The following is a 23,671-nucleotide window of genomic DNA, read 5'->3' as shown; positions in this document are numbered from 1 at the left end:
GTCATGGAATCAATTATTAACCAATCCATCATCCTCCACTTAGAGACAAACAACCTACTCTCTGATAAACAATTTGGTTTCAGAAAAAACCTATCCTGTAATCTGCAACTCTTACACTGCAAAAACATATGGACTACACAACTCGATCAGGGCAAAGCAATAGACGCAATCTACATAGATTTCTGTAAAGCCTTTGATTCAGTGGTACATGACAAACTTACCACTAAAACTAAAATCTTATGGTATCTCTGGACAACTGCATAACTGGATAGAAGCATTCCTGTCAAACAGACAACAAATGGTCAAAATTGGGAGCGTCTTTTAAATTCTGTACCTGTCAACAGTGGTGTCCCCCAAGGCAGTGTTCTAGGACCAACTCTCTTCATACTCTACATAAATGACCTCTGTGATCATATCAAGAGCAACTGTGTTCTCTTTGCTGATGATGAGAAGCTATTCAACATCACAGACAAAACTGCTACTCTTCAAAAAGACCTCGATTATGTATCAGACTGGTCAAACAAATGGCAACTTCAAATCTCAACAAATAAATGCTCTCTTACATATTGGCAAAAAAAATCAGAAAATAAAATATAAGCTGAATAGTCAAGACCTTGTTGATGATCCAGACTCCGTCAAGGACTTTGGAATACACATCTCTAATGATCTAAATGCTAGAGCCCACTGTAACTACATAGCCAAAAAGGCATTAGGAGTTGTTAACCTAATCCTACATAGCTTTTTCTCTGGTAATATTGGTTTGAGTAATAGAGATAATGAATAAGCAAGAAGACTTCTGAATATATTGTTTGAAGAGGCTTTTTAGTGGAAGTTGTGAAGAAAGAATTATGAAAAATGTTCTGATATTTTAAATGAGGAGAAAATACCTTATTTTTTAACATCATGGAGGAAGAAGCTATTAGATTTGGGGCTTTTTTAAATGAGAGAAGATGTCAGTAACAAGCATGAATAAGGATGGCCCTGAATTAGCATTAGTGAACACATTTATTGGTCTTGGTTGTGTTAACTAAGATTTTCAGGTGCTGTTTCATTTCATGTTATTTTTCTGGTTTTTAAATTTGTTGGGTTTTTACTATGTTTATTCTGTTTTTAAACTGTTAGCCACCCAGAATCTTGTATATGAAATGGCTGGGGTCCTTCATTTATATTCAATTTCTATAGCCACCCATTTTTACCAACTTATAGTTGTAAAACTATAAAACAATTAAAAACAGTAACAGTAAAACATCTAGAAATGCAGCCAAGATAATTAACTAACTAACAGTAAAGCCATTCTGACCCCAGGCCCAGGTACATAGCTAATTTTTCAAACTCTTATGAAATGCCAGAAAAATTGGGGCTATTCTAATCTGAGGGGGAGAATGCAGGGGTGGGTTTCTACCAGTTCTGTCCACCTCTGTAGAACCGGTAGCTCTGAAGAGCAGCAGACATAGAACCGGTTCTATGTCTGCTGATGTTTTTGCCCACTCACCCACCCAGGCTCTTACCTGATCTTTATTTCCTGATTTTTCAACTTCAGCTGCCGAACCAGGCATAGCTGCAGTTAAAAAAACAAGAAAAGAGGGCTGTTTCAAAGGCTGCTTCTCGGCATGCAGCATGCTAGGCATGCAGCGTGCTAATGACGATTAACAGGCGCGTGGCTCACAGCGGGCAGGGAAGCTCGTAAATCCTGAACCGATAGTTAACCCTGTCATATCCCACCCTTGGGAGAATGTTCCACAAAGCAGGGGCTACAGCAGAGAAGGCCCATCTTCTAGTTTCCACCAGTCAATACTCTGGCTGATGGCATGTGCAATGTGTCCAATCTGCTGGATCAAACTGGACAGGTAGAGACTCTTGCAAAAAGGCAGTTCCCCTCAAGTAAACCAATCCCAAGGCATGCAGCACTTAAGGTGACCTTGAACTGCTCTTAAAAACACACCAGCAACCAATGTTGCTCACATGTACTATGTATCTGGTACCATTTACTACCCACGCAGTTGCATTTTGCACTAGTTGAATGCTCTTCAAGGGCAGCCACATGTAGATGTGTTTATTAAATAAATGAATAAAAAATCGGATAAATAAAATTCCTGCAGGCTGAAGGTATTTGATTAAATAAGTTCTAGTGATAATTTCAAAGATGAATCTCAGAAACAACATGACATATAAAGGGAAAAGACAAAAGAGATATGCCAAGAGACAAGCTCAAGATTTTTAGTCCTGGACATCTTCCCTTCAGAAAAGTAATCAGTCAATTAAAGATTAATAGACAAGAACAGACATAAGCCTGGAAAAGGTTAGAAGTACACTTGAGAGTAATTGGTGCTGAGACAATAGCTGTGCTCTTTGAGAGGAAAAAAATAACAATATATGAAGGTGCTATGGAGAACGTTTTTAAGCCAAAGATGTCAACAGAGAAGATAAGATTAAACTTTTGAACTCTCAGCTTGACAATTGGCTATTGAAAAAGAAAAAAGAAAAATGAAGAAAATGATGCCTTCAAGTCTAGTTTGACTCCTGGTGATGGTTAAGAATTTCTACTCTGTAGTCCAGCTTTGCCCTCCGAGTGGATTTGATTTTGACTCCCTAGCTATCATGGGATGCCCTGTCCAAATCATATAAATCCTGGCATCAAATTGCCTTACTTGCCTAAGTATTTACTTCTGACTAGATAACTCCTCAAAGCATTTACTTGATAACAATTAAAAAAAAACTCCAAAAATGATAGGCACAAATGTGCACCCGGCTCTTATTTTTTCAAATAACAACTCCTTCCTAGGCGCCTGTTGTCTCCCCCCCTCACCTGGAGCCGGACACAGTCACACCCAACACCCATGCTGCCACCTAATGAACAGGATTGTGCGCCAGAAGCCCTCCTAAAGTAGCTTGCAGAGGGGCGTTTTGCCTCTCTTCCCTGATTCTCTGATTCTTTGAGTTGTTCATCTGCCTGAACAATTAGCAACACCAATTCTGCTGGCTTTGACATTTCTTCTTGCCTCTACCCTGAGAAGGCGGGTAAGAAATTAACCGCCATTATTCTACGTAAATTTCTTTCTCCATAAAATGCTCAAATTTACTCTTCTTTCTTCTTAGCCTGGTTTGCTTAAGATGCATAGACATGCTGCAAGATTGTCTAGAGCAGCAAAAAACCCTCCATGTTTCCTTTATCCTTATTTTGACAACGGAATAACACTTTTTTTAACCTTTAAACTATATCCGCTCTGCCATTGTCATTATGTTCCTGTGCTTTCTGAGTAAAATATGGACATTTATATTTGACTGATACTTTTAATATAATTTTCTCTTCCTCTCTGTGACACCAACTTCATCTACTTTGATGCCTCACATAACATTCTCTCTCAAACTCAATTTTCATATAATTACAAACACGCACAAAGAGAGAGATAAACAATGATGGCATTGGCTGCTTCTGAATACAAAGAGCCATCTGGTATAGTTAAACAGGTGAATGAAAAAATCACAATTCCTTCAGCACCAGCATACATATGACATGTTCACCAGGAGTGCAGAATCTATACTTAACTATATATTATATAGTGACAATTTGTATATCATTATTGAACTCCCTAGAAAAAAAAAGCCAGTCAATTAACCAGTGAAGTAGCTTGTGTTAAATCCGTCGTCGGCAAGGAGACTCGGGAGCCAGTGACCAGTTTCAGCTCTTTATTAGGTCCCGAGATCGGCTGCGGCTTATATTTCCCTGGCCGCGGCTGCCGCGGCCAATGGCACCGCTTTGAATTTCCCGCGATTAGTTTCCACCAATCGTGGGGATTCGCGGCGGGCCAATCAGTGCGGCTTGCTCTGCCAATCAGGTTGCCGTGCGCTCTGACCAATCAGGGTGCGGTATTTACAAGTATGCAAATGGCTCGTACAGAACACCCCTCCTCTTTTGGTATGGTCCTACGTAACGTAGTCCCGTAAGCAGGCGGGGCTCCGTACTTCCCTACTTGACCTGCGCAGGTTAGTCGATGCCTGGCCTTCGGCCGGTTCGGTCAGGTTCTGTGTTGCTCTCTGCCTCGTTGATGGAACCGCCTGGAAGGGTGAGCCGGGCCTTTCGTGCAGCTCCCTCCCGGTCTACCGGGCTGGTCGAGCTGCTGGTGTTGCCGCTCCCGCCTGGTCTTTCTGGGCTGGTTGAGCTGGCTTGGCTGTTTCTTCCCGGTGAGGCCTCGAGCTGTTCGTCTGTTCCCGTCGTGTATGGTGAGTATTCTTGGTTTTCTTGGGGTTGGCTGTTTTGGATTCCGGGGTTTTCCCCCTCCCCTCTTGGCTGATGTTGGGATTTCCCCTTCCCCCTGTGTTTTCTTTTTGCGTGTCGGTTGTGTTTCCCGTGTCTATTCTTGATCTTAATTGATCGGTGTGTCTTTTCCACGCCCGACCATCGGTTGTCTGTAGCCGGTACAAGCGGGGACCTGTCACCTGGGTTATGGTTGCTGGTACCCAGAGTGGGTCTCCTGTGAGGTTTTTTGCGTATACTGCGTCCCCCGGTGTGAATGTTTGGTGTCTGCTGGATGAGTCGGGGTTTTTTTCTGGGTTGTATGTGGGGTGCAGTCTGTCGAGTGGGGACCTTAGTTTCCTTCCCACTAGTAGTTCTGCTGGGCTTTTGTTGGTTGTCGTGCTTGGGGTTATATGTTGTATGAATAGCATTTTATTAATTTTGTCCTGTATTTCCCGGTTTCTATTTTTTGGATTTTTTTTTTTTTTAATTGAACCATCTGTTCCGCCCTTCCATTCGCCGCCGGATGTGCCGGCGCAGTCAACGCATGCCGTATTCCCGTTCCGCTAGGAATTTTTCGAATTCTAGCGAGGTAAATTGGGGCCCGTTATCTGATACGATGACATCTGGGAGGCCGTGGGTTATGAATAGTTTGTTGAGTTCTTTGGTGACGGCCTCCGTGGTGGTGGTTCTCATGTTGCTTACCTCCAGCCAGTTGGAGTAAGCATCTACCGTAATGAGAAAAGTGTATCCCTTTGTCGGCCCGGCGAAGTCTATATGAATCCTGACCATGGTCCCCTGGGGGTTTCCCATTCCAGGATTGGGGCGGAGGGGGCTTGGCCTGGATTCTTGGCATTGTTTGCATGCTGCCACCCAAGCCTCGATTTGCTTGTCCATCCCTGGCCACCAGGCGTAATCTCTGGCCAGGGCTTTGGTCCTAACGATGCCCGGGTGCCCTTCATGCAACAGTTCCAAAACCCTTTCTTGTAGTTTTTCAGGGATGACAACCCTATCCCCCCATAGTAAACAACCCTTTTGTAAAGACAGTTCCGTTTGTCGGTTCCGAAATGTCCTGAATTTTTCGTCGTCGTCTTTTTCCGGCCACCCTTTCTCTACCCAATGTAAAATCCGCGCCAGACGTTTGTCTTTATTGGTTTCGCGGGCAATGTCTGACGCGGTTACAGGCAGATTGGGTAGAGTCTCTATGCTAAGGGTGGATGTTGTAGGTGCTGGGTCAGCGTCCAGGTCGGGTAACGGCGTGCGGCTCAAGGCGTCTGCGTGGCTAATTGTCTTACCGGGTCGGTGGGTTAGCCGGTAGCTGTAGGCGGCAAGGAATTCGGACCACCTTGTCATTCTTGGAGATAGAATGTTTGGGGTGGCCTTGTTCCCTGCCAGGATTCCCAGCAGCGGCTTGTGGTCGGTGATGAAAGTAAAGGTCCTGCCATAGAGGTACTCGTGGAACCTCTTGATGGCGGTGACGATTGCCAGAGCCTCTTTGTCGAGCTGGCTGTAATTTCTTTCTGGTTTTGAGAGGGTTCTTGAAAAGAAAGCGATGGGTGCTTCTTTTCCGTTGGGGAGAGTGTGGCTGAGGACCGCTCCGACGCCGAAGGGTGATGCGTCGCATGTGACTGCTAATGGGAGGGTCTCGTTATATTGGATGAGGATGGCATCCGATGTGAGCAGGTCCTTGGTTCTGTTGAAAGCAGCTTCCTCACGTTCCCCCCAGGTCCAGGTGGCTGTTTTATCCAGCAGCCTATGCAACGGTTCCGCCGCGGTCGCCTTTTGGGGTAGGAAAACATTATAGAAATTGATCAGTCCCAGAAATGCCTGCAGTTCTGTTTTATTCTTTGGCCTGGGGGCTTCTTTGATGGCTCTGATTTTTTTTTCCGGTTGGGTGAATCCCGTGCCAGTCTAGGAGATATCCCAGGAACTCGACCCTCTCAGTGTACAGCTGGCATTTTTCTTTTTTGACTTTTAGCCCCGCGTTTTTTGAATTTTTGTAGCACCTCCCTCAGGCGACCCTCCAGTTCTTTTTGGTTGGCTGCTGACACCAGCACGTCATCGAAGTAGGGCACCACCCCCTTGATTCCTTGCAGGAGTCTCTCCATGAGGCTCTGGAAAATTCCTGGCGCTACGCTGACTCCGAATTGGAGCCTCTTGCAGCGAAAGGCCCCGGTGGGTTACTATGGTTTGCGCCTCGGCGGTTTCTGCGTCGACCGGCAATTGTTGGTAGGCTTGTGCCAGGTTGAGTTTCGCGAATATCTTGCCTCCCCCAGTGAGTGTAGGAGGTGCTGCACTACTGGGACGGGTAGGCGCTTTGTTGTAAGGCGCAGTTTAGGGTGGCCTTATAGTCCCCACAGATTCTCACCGACCCATCGGGCTTGACTGGGGTGACTATGGGGGTCTCCCACCGGGCGTGATCGGTTGGCTCTAAGACCCCTTGTTTGATGAGCTTGTCTATCTGCTCATCTATCTTGGGGCGGAGTGCAAAGGGTACCCGCCGTGGTTTTAGGCGTCTTGGGGAATGCTGGGGTCTAGGCTGAAGGAGATAGGGGGCCCTTGGTACTTGCCTAAGGTGCTGCCGAACACTTCCTGGAAGTCCCTTGCGAGTTGCTCCTCCCAATCTGCCTCTGCGATGTGGTCGATGCCCGTTACTTCAATCCCAAGCGGCGCGAACCACTGTAGTCCCAATAGGCTGGGTCGGTCTCGGTCCACGACGGTCAGGGGAAGTCTTGCTGTGCGCCCTTTGAAAGTGATTTCAAAGTGTCCTGTTCCGACTACCGGGATGCAGTTTCCTTGGTAGTCCTTAAGGATTAACTTCTGGCTTTCCAAACCCCTCTTGAGGATTTCGGGCACCAGGCGCTTGATTTCCTGCCATGCGACCATGGAGAGGTAGGACCCGGAGTCCACCTCCATTTTGCATGGCTTGCCCTTGATGCCCACTTCCACGTATACCTTCCAGGCGTCTGAGCTCGATGAATGGCCGATGACGACCGTCTGGTGGGTTTCCTCTCTCTGCCGGTTCTCGCCGTTCCGTCGGCCCCGTCCGTCCCGGTTCCAGCGGCTCTCGGCTTGGCGGTCCCTGGGCCTGGGGGGTGCCGTCTGCCTCCGGTCGCTGTTGTCTCGTCGACGGGGCTGTAGGCTTTCTTGAGTCGGCAGACCGGGAGATGTGGCCTCTCTTGTCGCAATGCCGGCAGATCGCGTCGAAAAACCGGCACTCTGATCGAGGGTGGTCGCCTCCGCACCCGGCACAGTGGGGTCCCGACTTACGACTTCGCCGATTGCGCCGGTCCCGTTCTGTTTGGAGTTGATGGATGTCCTCCTCGTCGTCCGTGGTGTCGGAGGCGGAATCGAGGTCACCATGGTGGGTGGTGGTGGTTGCTCAGCGGCTCGCTTCTGGGTGTGTCTCAGTCGTCGTGGCCACCTCGGAGGTTGTGGCTCGATCCCCGGTATCAGACCTCTGCATTCGGGCCGCTGATTTCCGGGTTGCTTCGGCTGCTGTGGCCTCGGCAAGGGCATCGGCGAGGGAGATGTCGCCCTTGGCCATCAGTCTGCTTTGTAGGACTGGGTCCCTGAGCCCGAGGACGATGCAGTCTCGTAGCGCCTCATCCATATCCGTGAAGCCGCACATGTCTCCTAGATTCCGCAGATCAGCCATGAAATCACTGATGCTCTCACCCGGCTTCTGGTCCCGCCGGTAGAAATTGTGCCGTCTGATGAGGGTGGGCACGGCGGGAGCATAGTGGCCTTGGAGCAGCGGCTTGAGGTCAGTCCAGTCCATCGCCTTCACGTCCTCGGGCTTCGCAAGGGCTTTCGCCATCTTAAACACTGCGGGCCCGCAGTGTGTCAGGAAAACAGCCCTTTTTTTCTGCCCGTTTGCGTCCTTGAGGTTGCTACTCTCCAGGAACATCAGGAACCGATCAATGTACGATTCCCAGTCCTCAGTAGCTTGGTTAAAGGGTGCGGGCGGTGCGAGGCTGGCCATCTCATCGATCTCGTTCCCTCGTGACCACGTGCTCGGTGGGTATCAGTTCTGGGATCCCATCCTCGTCGCCAGTGTTAAATCCGTTGTCGGCAAGGAGACTTGGGAGCCAGTGACCAGTTTCAGCTCTTTATTAGGTCCCGAGATCGGCTGCGGTTTATATTTCCCTGGCTGCGGCTGCCGCGGCCAATGGCACCGCTTTGAATTTCCCGCGATTAGTTTCCACCAATCGCGGGATTCGCGGCGGGCCAATCAGTGCGGCTTGCTCGGCCAATCAGGTTGCCGTGCGCTCTGACCAATCAGGGCGCGGTATTTACAAGTATGCAAATGGCTCGTACAGAACAGCTTGTCTTCAGAAGTTGTGGGTGCTTAATCTCTGGAGATTTTTAGGAAGAGACTGGACAGTCACTCGTCGGAAATAGTATAGGGGAGTATATAGCAGGGAGCTGAACTAGAAGACCTCCAAGGTCCCTTCCAGCTCGATTCTGACTGGATTGATTGATCTGCCTATATTGAGATATGTGTGTCAAAATTCATGACAATCATAGTGCAAACTTTTGCAAAAGCATTCACAAATTTGAGAAACCAAGGTGGCCACATTCACAAAATCAGAAATTGAAACTGTTTTTTCCTCCTCTTGGGCTTCGTCTGTAAAAATATTATACTGCAGATATGATATGCCCCTAGCAGGAACTTCTTCCCTTCTATTCTAGTAAACATCTTCTCCACTATGTTGACTCTCAGCAGCCTTTCTATAGTTTGAGGCCACTAATTTAGAAAAGACAACATGAGAACTCAAATAGCTCATCAGTGAATGGCACTGTAGCTGCCTCCCCCATTCACTTCAAGCTTGGAGCAGAAGAATCTTAATGCATGTAGTGCTGGGTTACATCTAGTGCTGTGAGAAAAATAGCACAGCACAACCTTTCATAGGTTGTGGTAAAGGCAAGCAAAACACTTCTGTAAGTTAAATAATTAAGCAAGTATGGTCGTCTCATTTTATCCATTTTCTATTTGGTTTCCATTAAAGATGCACCATGATATGTATCCCCTCACCTTGCTGCCAAGAAAATATCTTCTAAAGATGAATGTTCTTTGCAGCTATTAATCTCCAGGACAGTCAGACCTGAGGTAAAATTACCTCTTTAATTAAGGAATTGGAACTTCAGCCCAGACTCAAAATATGGTTTCTTACAACTTCTGTTGAAAGCCAGAGTAGTAGAGGGAAAAGGAATGCCCATCTGGCTGAGGAATGTGGTTTGAATCTGATTCTTTTAAAAAAATGGCCTTATTTCTTTGATTTTTGCGCAGGTGGCATTCAGCCTAACTATGACTTTTTTTTCAAAAAGAACACTTCCCACCTGGATGCCCGTGTGAGTAAGTGAAATGTGAAAGGTTTAGAGCAGTTTTCCAAACAAACAACAACACGAGCACAATAAAACTAAGTTTGCAAGAATCTCTAAGATGGTTCCAATGATGTACTGTGGAATGATTTGGCCTTGACATTTCATCCATGATAAATAAAAATACACAATTAAAAAACTTTTTCTGCAATAGTCAGGGTACCCACAGATGATGAATAATTCCTTTTGACCACCTATGAGATATTCTGCTGAAATTTTAAATGGACGTGCATCTGCCTTATGCAGCATAAGACATGTGGCTTGAATGAAGAATAACGAAAAATAAATCACAATTATCTCAAATTCAAATTACAGACTTTTATGATTTCCTTTCCTTCTTTAAACCCAAGCAGAAAATTTCACTTCCTTACACATCTTGGCTACTTTCTGGGCAGTATTCTTATATATACCTTCTTAATATGGAGGAGGATGAGATTGTTCCTCAGATTGTCATGTCTTCTGCCCTCCAGGGGGGACATGGTATGATTCTAATCAGTTTTGGAAATTGCTTAACTAACTATACTAAAACTTTTAGAGAACTTAGGAACAAGAAGTTTGAAAAGATGAGTCTATCTTCCTTTCTGAAGAAAAGAAAAATTAACTATAAGTGTAAGAACTTAGAGAATTTGAAATAAATGGCAATAAGATTTTGAACCAAGAAAGTTATAAATTGTGGTGAAATGTAGACTGGATTCCCAAAATGGAGAGACTACTTTCCAAAGGGCAAAGAGACAGTACAGATGGAAAGTTTGGTTGCAAAAAAAGGGTTAAAATGACTCAATTCAAGCAACTACTGCTTGATGCAGAAATAGTGGAATCAAAATTATTGTATCAAAAAGTGTGATCACTTTTTGGATCAAGACAGAGATGTTTAAAGTAAAAACACAACTGATAGGCTATGCAAATTACCCAGATAAGAACTCTTTACTGGATATACCAAAGAAAGTAGATGGAGTTTTAAAAATTAAAGGAGAAATGGTAATGATAAACTAAGAGAATGACCCACATAATGTATTTTTATTAAATTTACAAAAGCAGCTTTTCAAAACCTCAAAGAAGCCTATGCAGTGGAAAAAATAAAAACTGAAGAGTGATCCAATTCTATGACAATATTTGAATGAACTAAAGATTAAGCTTCTCAGCGGAAAAGGAACAAGTACAAAATTGGTTTATTTGGTCAAAGATAAAATAAGACAAGTTTTTGTCTTATTCTGGCAAGCTTTTAAGGACTTTTAAGGACCTTTAAGGATTTTTTGTTAACACTGGGATTAAAAGTTGATATCTTATGGATCTATTTGTAAATAAGGTTCATGGGAAGAAAAGATATCTGTTTGTAACCTCATAGGTGATGAAGATCTACAAACTTTATACTTGTACTGAAGATTGGAAGTCACTTCTTTATATATTTTTTCTGTTTCATTATTTCACTCTTTCCTTTTCTTCCCTTTTTTCTTTTTTTACTTGGCACTTTAAGCTCTCTGTTACTGTAATATGTATTATACTGTAATATTACAGGGGTGCAATTCAACCGGTATAACAACCTGTTCAGTGAGTGTGTGCTAGACTCCTTACTATCAATAATAATGTTAGCTAGTCTGGTACTGAAATTTCTTCAAAATAAACAATCAAACTCAGAGATAATCAAGGCCACCCAGTTCAATCCTCAGCTGTAAACATCCTCTTCTATCCATAAATTATCAGCTCTTAACTTTTTGTCTTGGCTATTGGTGGAAGCTTTATAACATGCTGATAACAGATTTTAGACATGGAATTGCTTTACTTTCTGTTTGCATCAGTATTAAGGTATGGATAAGATAAGAGGAGCATGAATCCTGTAATTACTACTATCTTTATCAACCCAAATGCCACAAAAGGATGCAATTCTCCATCTCTTCACCAGACTACACGTTATAATAGCAAAAGATGCAAGCAAGTGCTAAAATCTGGTTACATGCTTCAATTCAGAGTCAGTCCCAAGATGGAGGTTGTAGACTAAAGCATCATTGTTGATAGTCTTGCATCCTCTTCTTATATGCTAGCAAAATTTTCTTAATACACAATTATCATTAATATCAGTCACTGCATCAGTGATTCTGACATTTATCGAATTATTAATTTGGCCATAGTATAAAAGGCACATGATATATTATGCATATTAAAAACAAAAATGTTTAGTGCAAATATAGATTTTTATGCATTTTGAGCTATTAATGGTATTTATTTGTAGGTACTTTGATTTTAAACACCTATTCTTCAACTGCTGTAGCAAATATTTCTAATATTGTAACTAGTGAAAAATTAATAAAGGAGCACTATAATCTTGTTGGACAAATATTTCTAGACTGATTGGAGAAAATTGGGAGGGCGAGGATGTAAAACTAGAATGATTACAAATTTAATTATATTCTTGAACTATGAAAAACTACTTTTTCCTGTTTGGATAGTCACTGAATTCATATGTCAGGCTTCATCAAGAATTCATATTTAACACTCTAGGCATATCCAGATTCATATACCAGCAGTCATATTTCATTTTGAATGGCCATTTAGTTATCCCCTGAGCTTTGAACCAAAAGGATTTGGGACCAGAATGTACTTCCATTCATTTTGTGCATTTACTGAAATAGTCTCCTATTTCATTCTAATCCAGGCTTTTTATTCTGTTGCGAATTTTGTGAGAGAACTCCAAAGATTTCATTCCTTAATTGCTGTTTAACCATAGTAGTTTCTGTGACCATATTTGTAACAATTGTATTTTAACATTTGTAAGCCATGTGACAAGTTTGTTTCCAGTCTTTCCTTTCCTTTGCCCTGCAGTAATTCACTACTAAACAATAGATATTACAGGGACACAAATTTGCACTTTTTGCGTTAAATCAGTAATACTAATAATAATACTAATTTGCTACTCATTGTCTATTAGATCAGAAATAGATTTCTATATGTTATGGGCATTAGGTATTATAGCCTTTATAATCCAACTCATATAAAAATGTTTAGTTGCTTATCCATAGCCTAATTTATCATCCAAAACTGCCTAATCAAACTACTTTAAGAAAACATAGGGTGCAAACCTGGCTGTTAACAAACAGTCACATACATTTTTTTATACTGAGAGACTATCCTTATGGCCAACAAAGGTGTTACAAGTTGTGTTACCATAGACCAGGCACTGGGAAAAAAAGATTAGAAACAAATAACATGTGACTCTTATTTTTCAACAAATAAAATTGCACTACTATCAGAATTATTTTTATTACGACTTTCAATGTTCACAGATGCCTGGATTTTCCTAAACCACAAATTGAACAAATAAGAAAGTGCTATGTTTGAAAATTAAAAACACCACAGTTCCTAAAGAAATAGATACTGCCAGAAGAAAACTTTGGAAAAATGTATTACAAGAAATAAAGTTAAGGAAATCTAAGAAGCAAGATAATGCCATAAATGTTATAGCACTCTACTATTATATAGATACTTACCAAGATCCTTAATGAGTGATAATGCTTCCCATGATATAAATGCTCCTCCACCATCATCCATTGCTCCCTGACCCACATCCCAGCTGTCTAGGTGTCCACTAATTAGTACAACCTAATGAAATAAAAATATTTATATGAAAACCAATTAGACAGTTCATCCCAAGGATATTTATAGAGTTATTTTTTCACCAGATGTAATTCCGGTAATGGGAATCACAATTACATCAACATTGTGATAGTGTAATTGAATGTGCTTTGTGACCATCATTTTGTTCTATTGGGAAATTATGATAACCAAGGACTTCAAAAGGATATCCGTCAACTTACTACTTTTAATATCGAAGATTTGGTTCTACACTATTTGAGTTTGTGGGTATATATTGTGAAGATCACTGACAAGAACAGCTTAGTTATATGCATTCAACAAGATTGCCTTTATGACTTTGTATGTTTTTATGTATTCTTTTGAAAAAACATTTCTGGATGTTTGTCTTTTGTGTATTGTTCAGTCACAAGATTTGAGTTAGGCAACCATACAAAACTCATAAGCAGTTCCTAAATATTTGACTTGGTTTGGTCTGTTATGATAAGGCTTAATTCTGGTGTAGACTCAAGAAATGGCAAGGTTAAATAAGAATATTTATTCCATATTAGGATGGAGCCACTTAAAACTTTCCTCAGTCACATGAAAGCGCAGTCCCATTTAATACCATCATAGTTTTATTTCTAGTGCTTCTTTATCCAACTTCCTTCCCAACAGACCTTTTGCCCTAAGTGTTTGATCCTGAAATGGGCAACTGTTAGATTTTTATAAAAATCTGACACCTCTTTTCTAAGAAAATCTGGCTCTCAGTTCTTACAAGTTTGACATTCTGAATGAAAGTCATGGATGATGAAAGAAGATAGCTGGCATGGAAACTTGCTCATTTACAAAAAGGAAAATGCAAATGCCATTTCTGATTTCCCAGAAGGCAAACTGAGGAGATCCTTCTCAATCACCTAGTTACATTTTTTCAACTCTTTCATTCTTTAAGATTATACCTCTTTGGGATCAAAGGATATTCTTAGAAATAAAACTGATTCAGAAGTTGGTGCTTTTCTGTCCTTTCTCACTCACCTCTTTACATCAGTCCTTAAGGATGACACAAACTGAGGGCCCAGAGCGGGCCAGGACAATCTGGAGTCTTGGATGATACTGCTGGAAGGGGTTAATTTACCTCCAAATAAGTTAACTTTAATTCAACCAAGATTATAGTATTTCAGCATTTCATAACAACCTCACTTATTCAACACCAAGTAATGAGTGGGAGAAAAATCAAAGCAATAACTGCTATGTATATAATCTGGAACAAGTGTAAATTGCTTGAGTTGTTTCATCAAACGCAGATGTCAGTAAATGCTAGTAGGTCTTGCAATGAATTATAGGTTAGTTTATAAATTAATAGGAAAAAAACTATATTTAAATGAGGAGCAATGTCTTCTTAGCAACAGTGAAAGATTCCCCTACTAACACAGCATGATGTTCCCTGGCAACCAAAGTGGCATATGTATTGCCTGATAGAGAATTATTATTATTATTAATATTATTATTTTGTTCTTAGGAAAGGAGTCACACTACTCAGTTGGCAATTTTGAATCAGAAAGTGGTGTTGTCTGCTGTGGGATTAAACGTGTGCCTACAAATTTCAAAATGTTGTTTCCAAGAGAGGGCCAGTTCTAGCAGATTGAGAAACAAAAGAGAAAAGCTGCATTTCTTCAGTTAGGCCACTTGTCTTTCTAGCAGCAACTCTCTCTGCTTTGATTGGCAATCCCTCTAGAGTAGCATTTCTCACTCTTGGTAGGTTTCAGATATGTGGACTGCAACTTCCAGAATTCTACAGTCAACCTGGAATTAGAATCCAAACATCTGAAAGTTTGCCAATGTTGAAAGACACTGATCTAGGTATAATGATTTCCATATTCCATGCTGAAGCAAATCAAGAGACATTCAACGAGTAGAACAATTGTGGTATTCTATAAAAGTGCTCCTATGTGTTAGTTTTCCAGATTTTCCATTATGTGAGAGAGGTATTTTATTGTCCCATGGCTTTTCTATCAATGATCCATTCTGTGGTGCTGAGGATTCTGTAAAAGCTTTTAAGGAGCACAATTAGATATATCAGTAACAGATACAGCAGGTGAACTCATAAACTTTGCATAAAATGTTTCAGTATCATTGAATTTTCTCTTTGAAGAACTCTAGGGAAGCCAGAAATATATATTTATTTTCTTACTTCTTTATTATTTTTGCCATTCCAATATCTTCTCTGAGCAGATACATAATGTATTCAACAATATTATGGATCAACAAAAGAGAAATTTCAAAACAGCGATTCTGAGACTGAAATTCTAAACACTTCAGCAGAGAAGGATGTCAGGCATTTCTTTGCCTGACATCAAAGATAAGAGTCTGGCAGTTGAGTGAGCTTTTTTTTTAGCACCCTTTACAAGCGGGCATGGGAAATGAGATGAGTATTTTTAAAAAAATAGCTATCAACCTCTTTGGAGAACATTTTACAGAACCCGAAAAGCAGATACGGGAAGAAAGATTAATTTAGATATGGCTGATCAGATCAACAGGGATTTGAAATAATGCAACTGCGGAAGAACTAACACCATGGAATTTAGTCAGCAAGTTAATATCTCTGGGCTTTGGTTTAAGTGATTGTCCCATGTTTTCAAAGATACCTTCCTGAATAATGCAAGAGAGACAATAATTGGAGTGCAATTGAAAATAGTTTTAATACCTGGAACCTCTTCTATGAGAGACATAAAATTCAGACCATTGAGTTCATTCCCTACACTGTATGCATCATATATAATGAAGGAAGGCCAGCCATCGGGAGTCACTGGTTGCAATGCTTTCAATGTTATGAAGGGTTGAGTTTGCAGGGAGTGGGAGGGAGTCCACTTACATTGAATGTAGAGAGCTAGTTTGGTGTTGTAGTTAAGACACTGTGTTCCCTGGACAAAGAATAAAGAAGGGCAATGAAAGACAAAATGTGTATATAGAGATTTTCCACATTGTTTTTACAATCCTGCCCGCATCCTGTGTGTATGTGTGTGTGTGTGTGTGTGCATGCATGTGTGCGTGTGTGCCTTCAAATTGCTGCTAATTCCTATCAACTGCCTGGAGAGGCCTGACTTCAGATTTCAGAAGGGGTTTGCTATTGCTTTCTTCCTAGGCAGGGATGGGATGCTACCAGTTCGCCCCAGTTCTATAGAACTGGTAGCTCCGAAGAGCAGCTGACACCGAACCGGTTCGCTGCCACGATCTTCTGGTTGTCTCTTTGGCCCACCCACCCACCCAAGGGTTCTAGGCTGTCCTTTAGTCTCTGCTTTTTCTTCCTTAGCTGCTTTGCGCGGCACAGCTGAGTGCTGCTCATCAGCTGGAGCAGGAGAATGCTTGCTGGAGCTGGTAATTTGTAAGTAATGCACACACTTGCGTAGTGTGCATGCGTGCGTAGCATGCATTTGGCACACATGAACGCAAAGTGAACCAATTGTTATGCCAGTAGGATCCCACCCCTGTTCCTAGGGCTTACAGATAACAGATAACAGATAATCAGAGTTGGAAGGGGCCTTGTAGGTCATCTAGTCCAACCTCCCACCCAAGCGGGAAACCCTACACCATTTCTGACAAATGGCAGTCCAATCTCTTCTTGAAAGTCTCAAGTGATGATGCTCCCACAACTTCCGAGGGCAAGGCGTTCCATGGGTTGATTGTTCTCACTGTCAGAAAGTTTCTCCTTATTTCCAGGTTGAATCTCTCCTTGTTCAGTTTCCATCCATTATTCCTTGTCTGTGCTTTAGAAAATAGCCTGACCCTTTCATCTCCTTGGCAGTCTCTCAAATGTTGGAAGACTGCTATCATGTCTCCCCTGGACCTTCTCTTCCCTAGACTAGCCATGCCCAGTTCATGTAACTGTTCTTTGTATGTTTTAGTCTCCAGTCCCCTAATCATCCTGGTTGCTCTTCTCTGCACTTTTTCTAGAGTCTCAACATCTTTTTTAGAGTGTGGTGACCAAAACTGGATGCAGTACTCTAGGTGTGGTCTTACTAAGGCTTTATAGAGTGGTATTAGTACCTCCCTTGATCTTGATTGTATCCCTCTGTTAATACAATTTAGGATTGCATTAGCTTTTTTGGCTGCTGCTGCACACAACTGGCTCACTGCTGAGAGAGGGAGACCAGACCAAGGCCTCCCAGCTGATTCCAAGCTAAGGTTCGACTACTAGTCTCTCTGTTTCTAGCCTGCTGCCTCAACCACTACACCAAATTGGCTCGCTAGTATTCTTAATCATTTTCTACAGAGGCTAGCCAACCTTTTTTTACCCTGTGGAGAGTGATTAAGATGGAGGATCCAGCATAATTATTTTCCTTGCCTATAAAAGCTACATATTTTTAAAAATGCCTTGAATAGTTAGACTTTATTTAATATTCTCACTATTTTTAATCATCATTTTAGAACTCATTTATCAGTTAACAGCATCTAATTAGTTGCATTTATCATTAATTGTCTGCTAATTACCAGTTTGCATAAAATTCTCACAGGAAAAATATATTCCTCACAGCAATCCATAAATATAGTGGGAATATTATAACATCATTTATGTTAATTTATGATTTCCTCCCTCCAGATTACTTCATCAAATTTGGAAGTGCAGAGAGAGACACATTAGGCAAATTGAAAATTGGACTGGGTCACTGGTTTAAGGAATGCTTAACTGGTCTGCATAATTTCTCTAAGCTACTCAACCACATACCTAGGCAATACTGTATAACAGCAGCAAAAATATTATAGTAAAAAGTGTTTTATATCTTCTGATTTGATTAATAAAAATGTATTACAAAAATACTGTCTCATCCTATTTGTGTATCTCATTTTTCTACCAGTGTCTTAGTAAAAATACTTCCGTTGCTTTCATGTGAGAAAGTATATAGTTTATTGTCTGCCCAAACCTAACTAGATTACACCAAACAAATAGAAGCAATAGTACAAGTCATGTGCTGAATTTTTATTATACATGCCATGAAAGAAATCCAAAGGAAATATGCAGGAATAATAGTGGGTCTGCATTTTATATATGGGTTCTACTTGAACTTATTGATTACTGTGACAAAAGGTTATTATTTTCTAATATTGATGTCTATTAAAGAACCTCAAAGGACCTTTCTCTTCACTTGCTGCTATTCATGAGAAAATACAATAGCTGTCTGCAAAAGTCTCTAGGAACATACTATGACAGAAGCAACAGGATACCAAACAGGGAGTTACACTCTGCGCATCATTTCTCATCGTTGGATCCAGTGCTATAAGCAGAAAGAGAAAGCAGAAATACACAAGACCTCTCTTGTTATTAATAAGCATGTACTATCACATATACTACTTTTGCCTTTTCTGTTATATAAAGATTTTTTTTGACTTGGGGAAATGCACAGGTGGGATACAAGCAAGTCTCAGTTTCAAGGAGACCTTTGCCAAGAGTCATTTCCCCTCCCCTTGTATTAGTATTGATCCAAGTTGGGCAAGGATGCTCATGGATTCAAGGCCATCCTACTTCATGGATCCTATCACTTTTTATTTCAAAGGCAACACATTTTATAAAATCTACTCATTGGAATATAGCCCCCAAAGGCTAAGGTTAATTCCTGGCTTTTTGAACTACTCAGATGTGCTCATTATTTGCCTGTCCCAAGGAAAGAGAAATTATTTAACAGTTTGAAAGGGATGCAGGGATGCTTTTAAAGTTGGCTGAAGGTGAAACTAATGTTATTAAAACAGTTCCATTAAAGGATGGAAATGTTATTTTATACAGATAAATATTTAGGGCTAGTGTATTGAATGCCATTAAGGAGAATAATCCACTGCTTTCTGCAGGAATGTTTTTCAAACTGTGTTCTATAGAACTCTAAAATTTCACAATAATTTGATGGCATCCTGTAAGAGACTAAGGGGGATAATAATAATAAATAACAACAACAAAGTAGCAACCAATGGTGCATTGGAAGATCTGCAAGAAATATCATTTGCCTGTAAGCAAGAACTGGTGGGACCATAAAACAGAAAAAGTCACAGAAAATGAAAAAGTTAAATTGCTCTGGAACTTCAGAATCCAGACAGACAAGCACCTGCCACATAATACCCCGGACTTAACAGTTGTGGATAAGAAAGACAAAAAAGTCTGGATAGTGGGTGTGGCAGTGCCTGGAAACAGGAGAATAGAAGAGAAAGGACTGGAGAAGATAACAAAATACAGAGACCCACAAATAGAAATAGAATGACTATGGCAAAGGCAAGCAAGGGTAGTACCAATAGTAATAGGCACCTCGGGTACAGTCCCAAAACAACTGGAGCACCACTTGAACACCATAGGCATTGAAAAATTTGCCATCAATCAATTGCAGAAGGCAGCTTTACTTGGAACAGCTTACATTCTGTGGCGATACCTTTAACTCCATCAAACATCCAGATTTGCCTATCCCTATCGATAGGTAGACAAAAATGTCAAACCCAGTCTGAACATCTGGCTGACTGTGCGATAAATAATAATAAAAAATAATCGGATAATCAAGTGCTTAGAAATAACAGGATCCAATTAGTGAAAGCATCAGAAAATTTGTTCAAAGATCAATGGCATCATGGAAGACACGATTGCTGGTTAACGATAGACTGAGAGGGATGACTATCAAGAGAGGGATCTTTCAACGAGACTCACTGTTACCACTACTGTTGGTCATTGCAGTGATTTTCCTGTTAACAACACTGAGCAAGTTAGGCCATTGTCATCAAATATCAAAAATATCTGCCAGGATATCCCATCTTCTTTACATGGATGATCTGAAGCTGTATGTAAAAACACCTTCGGAAAAAGAATTGCTCTCAATACTGTCCATATATATAGCCATCATATTGCAATGGAGTTTGGATTGGACAAATGCATCACCCTTACCATCAAGTCTAAATTCACTGGATGAAATGCTATCAAGTCAATTAACACCCACACAGTCACTCAGGTGCTTAGATTGGACCTGACATTTTTATCCACATATAAAGTCCACATATAAAATCCAAGGACCTGGAATAGGCAGGTGTTGTTGTTTAATAATATTAAAGGTATTGTTGCGCAATGTAAGCTGTTTCAAGTAAAGCTGCCTTTTGTAATTCACAGATGGTGATTTTGGCAATGCCAATGGTGCTGCGTGATTTGGACTTGCACCAAAAGTGCCTCTTATTTGTGGTACAATCTTTGCCTTCTTTTGCTGCAGTTCTACTTCTATTTGTAGGGGTTTATATTTTGTGATTTTCTCCAGCTCTTCTTTGTCCTCTATTCTGCTTTCTCCAGGTATAGCAACATCCATTATTCCGACTTTTGTTTATTTTTCTTGTTGACAGTTGTTAAGTCTGGGATGTTGTGTGGCAGATGCTTGTCTGTTTGAATTCTAAAGTCCCAGAGCACTTTCCCTTCTTCATTTTCTATTCCTTTGTTTTATGGTCCTTCCAGTTCTTCCTTGCAGGAGAATGGTATTTCCTGCAGATCTTCCAATGCACCATGGTTGCTACTTTTTCATCCTGTTGTTTGTAGTTAATTGCAATAATAATTAAATATGATTATGTGTATCCTAGTAGTGGTAAGGGCAGCAATTGTAATGGGAGAAATTACTCCTCTTGAGCAGGCTTGCTGGGGTGATAGCAGTAAAACCTCCAATGTTCTGAATTAGGATCACAAAGAAGCAAAAGAATAGACTTCTCCATCTCACTCTCTGTTTTTAAATGGTGTGTGTGTCTGTGTGTGTGCGCGCGTGCATGCGTGTATGTGTGTGTATGAATAAATAAATGTACAGTATATAAATCATAAGTATGGTTGGACACATGAATTTGGTGAATGGGGGACTGAATGTCTATGGATAAGTTTCTATGGCAGGGGTCTTCAAACTTGACAGCTTTAAGACTTGTGGACTTCAACTCCCAGAATTCCTCCTCCAATCATGTTAGCTCAAGAAATTCTGAGAGTTTAAGTCCACAAATCTTAAACTTGCCAAGTCTGAAGACCCTTGTTCTATGGTCTCCAACCTGGTACTCAAGCCTTTTCTAGACCCCTTTCTAGAGCCTGAGAACTATTGATGGGACTTCCTTGTCCCATAGAAACATATTTCTATGACGTTCAGATGCATGGAGTGGGGGTGGACTAGTCAAACAGAAACAGTTGTTGGGCATTTCTAAATTGCAAAGACTGACATATTCTGGTCCACATTTTATATTATCAAATTTCAGTAGATCTGAAGTTCTGAAATTCATATTTCTTTTGGGAATAGCAAGGGTAAAAGAGAAAAAAAAGACCTAATTTTCAGCTACAGTTTCAAGTGTTACAAGTGGAAGAAAATGTTATCAGCCTTGGCAAGCAAAGTGAACAGGTGTGACCAGGATGAAAATGAGTTTAAAATAATTAGGTGGGAAGCTATTTTATTTCTTTTCAACAATGCCTAAAAACGCTTTGAAATGGAATAACCTAAAACCATGAAATGCCCTTTTGTGCAAGAAAAAGAAAAGATTCTTACATGAAAATTCAATTTAAAAAGTGATGTGGAAAATAGGAAACTTCAGAAAGCAAAATAAAATTTTTTTACAGCAACTGAATCATTCTATACAATAGGAAAAGGCAGATGTCACAGTCCTGTAGAGGCTGAACACTTTTGGACAAAATTGTTAGGCTTCATCTTAGGACAGCTAACAAGATAAAAGGCACTATATTTGGAAGTTCGTCTGTCTGAGAACCTGTTACCCAAATTGTTTATAAACACTATATACTTCTAAGGCAGTGGTGTCAAACTCACGTCGTCATGGCAGCATCATGTGATGTATTGGGACATTTTCCCCCTTCCCTAAACTGGTCGTAGGTGTGGTGAGCACATGACACATCCGGCCCATGGGCTGGGAGTTTGACACTCAACTGCAATAAAATATGTATCACCAACTTTCTTACATTATTTAGAAAATATCGAAACACCTGGCTCTGCCATCTTGCTTGGGGATCATAGAGCTGCACACAGCCATGGGACTGGTTAACTGCCTTGCAATGTCACATTTTTAATTATTCTTGCCCTATTTTAGATTTTTAGATTTGGTTTTTATGTTTTTAACATTTTATATATTTTAAACATTTTACCTGTATACCTGCCTGGGTCCCTCTGTGAGGGAGATGGGCAATTTCTAAATGTGACTGATAAATAAATAAAATATCAGCAAATATTTCATCAGCAAATCTCTTAGACAGTTCACAAAAATAACTTTAGCATTGCCTCTCCAAACTTCATAAGATTTCATGCAAGATGCTAAAAGATCAATAGATTTGAACAATCCTGTGTAAGATTGTTGCCCTTTGAGAATTAATTATTTAAAAAGTAATTTAATTAAGTATATCGATACATTTCTGGAAACTGGAAATTATCAGCCTACAGGCACTGCAGTGCTGACCTGATATAGTCATAGCTTTGAAGGTTGTTTAGAAACTTTGATTCGTTGCCAAAACATCTGCAAAATTGATATCTATTTTCCTAGTTTAGGTTGCTAGTTTATCATTTCAACTCTTATCACATGGCTGTGGTAAAGAGTGAAATACAACCCAAAATCCTGCTCTTACTTATTTTACTGAGCAACACTTATAACATAGGTGTCTGATCAGACTAAATCCATAATTTTAATTTTTTAGCTAGCCAGTTCTCCATGCAAACTCCAGCATCACAGCTGAGGGCTTGAAACTATTATGTTTCAGTAAGGAAGATCAATCAAATATGAATATTATGAATCGTACTACGTAGATTGTTATGATGGACAACTTTTTCTCTTGCGTGAAATGTTGGCTTTGTAAATTGTTGCCTTAGCATTTCTAATTACATTGATAGCCTCTTGGTGAAGGAATAGCATAGAGCAGCAATTATTTCTGTCAGAAAGATTAAAAAAGGTTCTATGTTCAGTAGTGTCTATGTTTATGTGTGCAAGAGATGAAGTGGATCAGTTTTCCCACTTTTCCAACTACTTCCCTCTCTCATCATCACATGGGAAATTTAAGGCATTATGATATAATCCAAATGCATTTCCTCAATCAGCGCAATTGAAATTAGTTATGTTATTAAAAGGAGACACAACCATAAAATATATGTAACATATAGTTAATTTTGCCAGAACGAAGAAATGAGAAAACCAACAAAGTGCCAAGGGATTAATCCATGCCTACTGAAGCATGCAACTGTATGTACAGGAAGAGATTCAATGTATAATACAACTCCTCTTGTGTATGTTTTCCCCCATTTCTCCTATACTTCTGTTTCCTGTCCTGTATGCTTTACAGTATGCTAATGATGCATCCTCAGGTAAATTATTAAATATGATATTTGGTGTTTTCCAAGAATAAGAGTTATTTCCCATCTTCTTTTCAATATATTCTTGTATGCACCAGTAGAGGCTAACCCAATTTTCTGGTATACATAATGTGCAATGATAATAAAGGCTTTGAACTATTGAACTAATAGA

The 23,671-nt window shown here is 40.6% G+C and overlaps 1 protein-coding gene across 6 annotated transcripts in view; it reads right to left on the bottom strand.

Moving 5' to 3' along the window:
- CPQ (carboxypeptidase Q) overlaps positions 1–23,671 on the bottom strand; it is a 162,086-nt gene that overhangs the window by 51,895 nt on the left and 86,520 nt on the right. For all 6 annotated transcript variants that reach the window (XR_015748984.1, XR_015748983.1, XR_015748985.1 and 3 more), the window contains exon 5: positions 13,102–13,213. Coding sequence is in view for 3 of the 6 variants with exons in the window: in XM_087962030.1 (XP_087818156.1) it covers positions 13,102–13,213 (112 nt within the window). In the remaining 3 variants the exon portion in view is untranslated. The remainder of the gene's footprint in view (positions 1–13,101; positions 13,214–23,671) is intronic.

This window comes from Notechis scutatus, chromosome 3 (genome assembly GCF_049901735.1).
Source record: "Notechis scutatus isolate UNSWTSFEM ecotype Mainland chromosome 3, rNotScu1.2, whole genome shotgun sequence".
NCBI classification, from domain to species: domain Eukaryota; kingdom Metazoa; phylum Chordata; class Lepidosauria; order Squamata; family Elapidae; genus Notechis; species Notechis scutatus.
The sequence above is the reverse complement of the archived record's forward strand: the minus strand, read 5'-3'. Positions and strand labels throughout refer to the sequence as shown.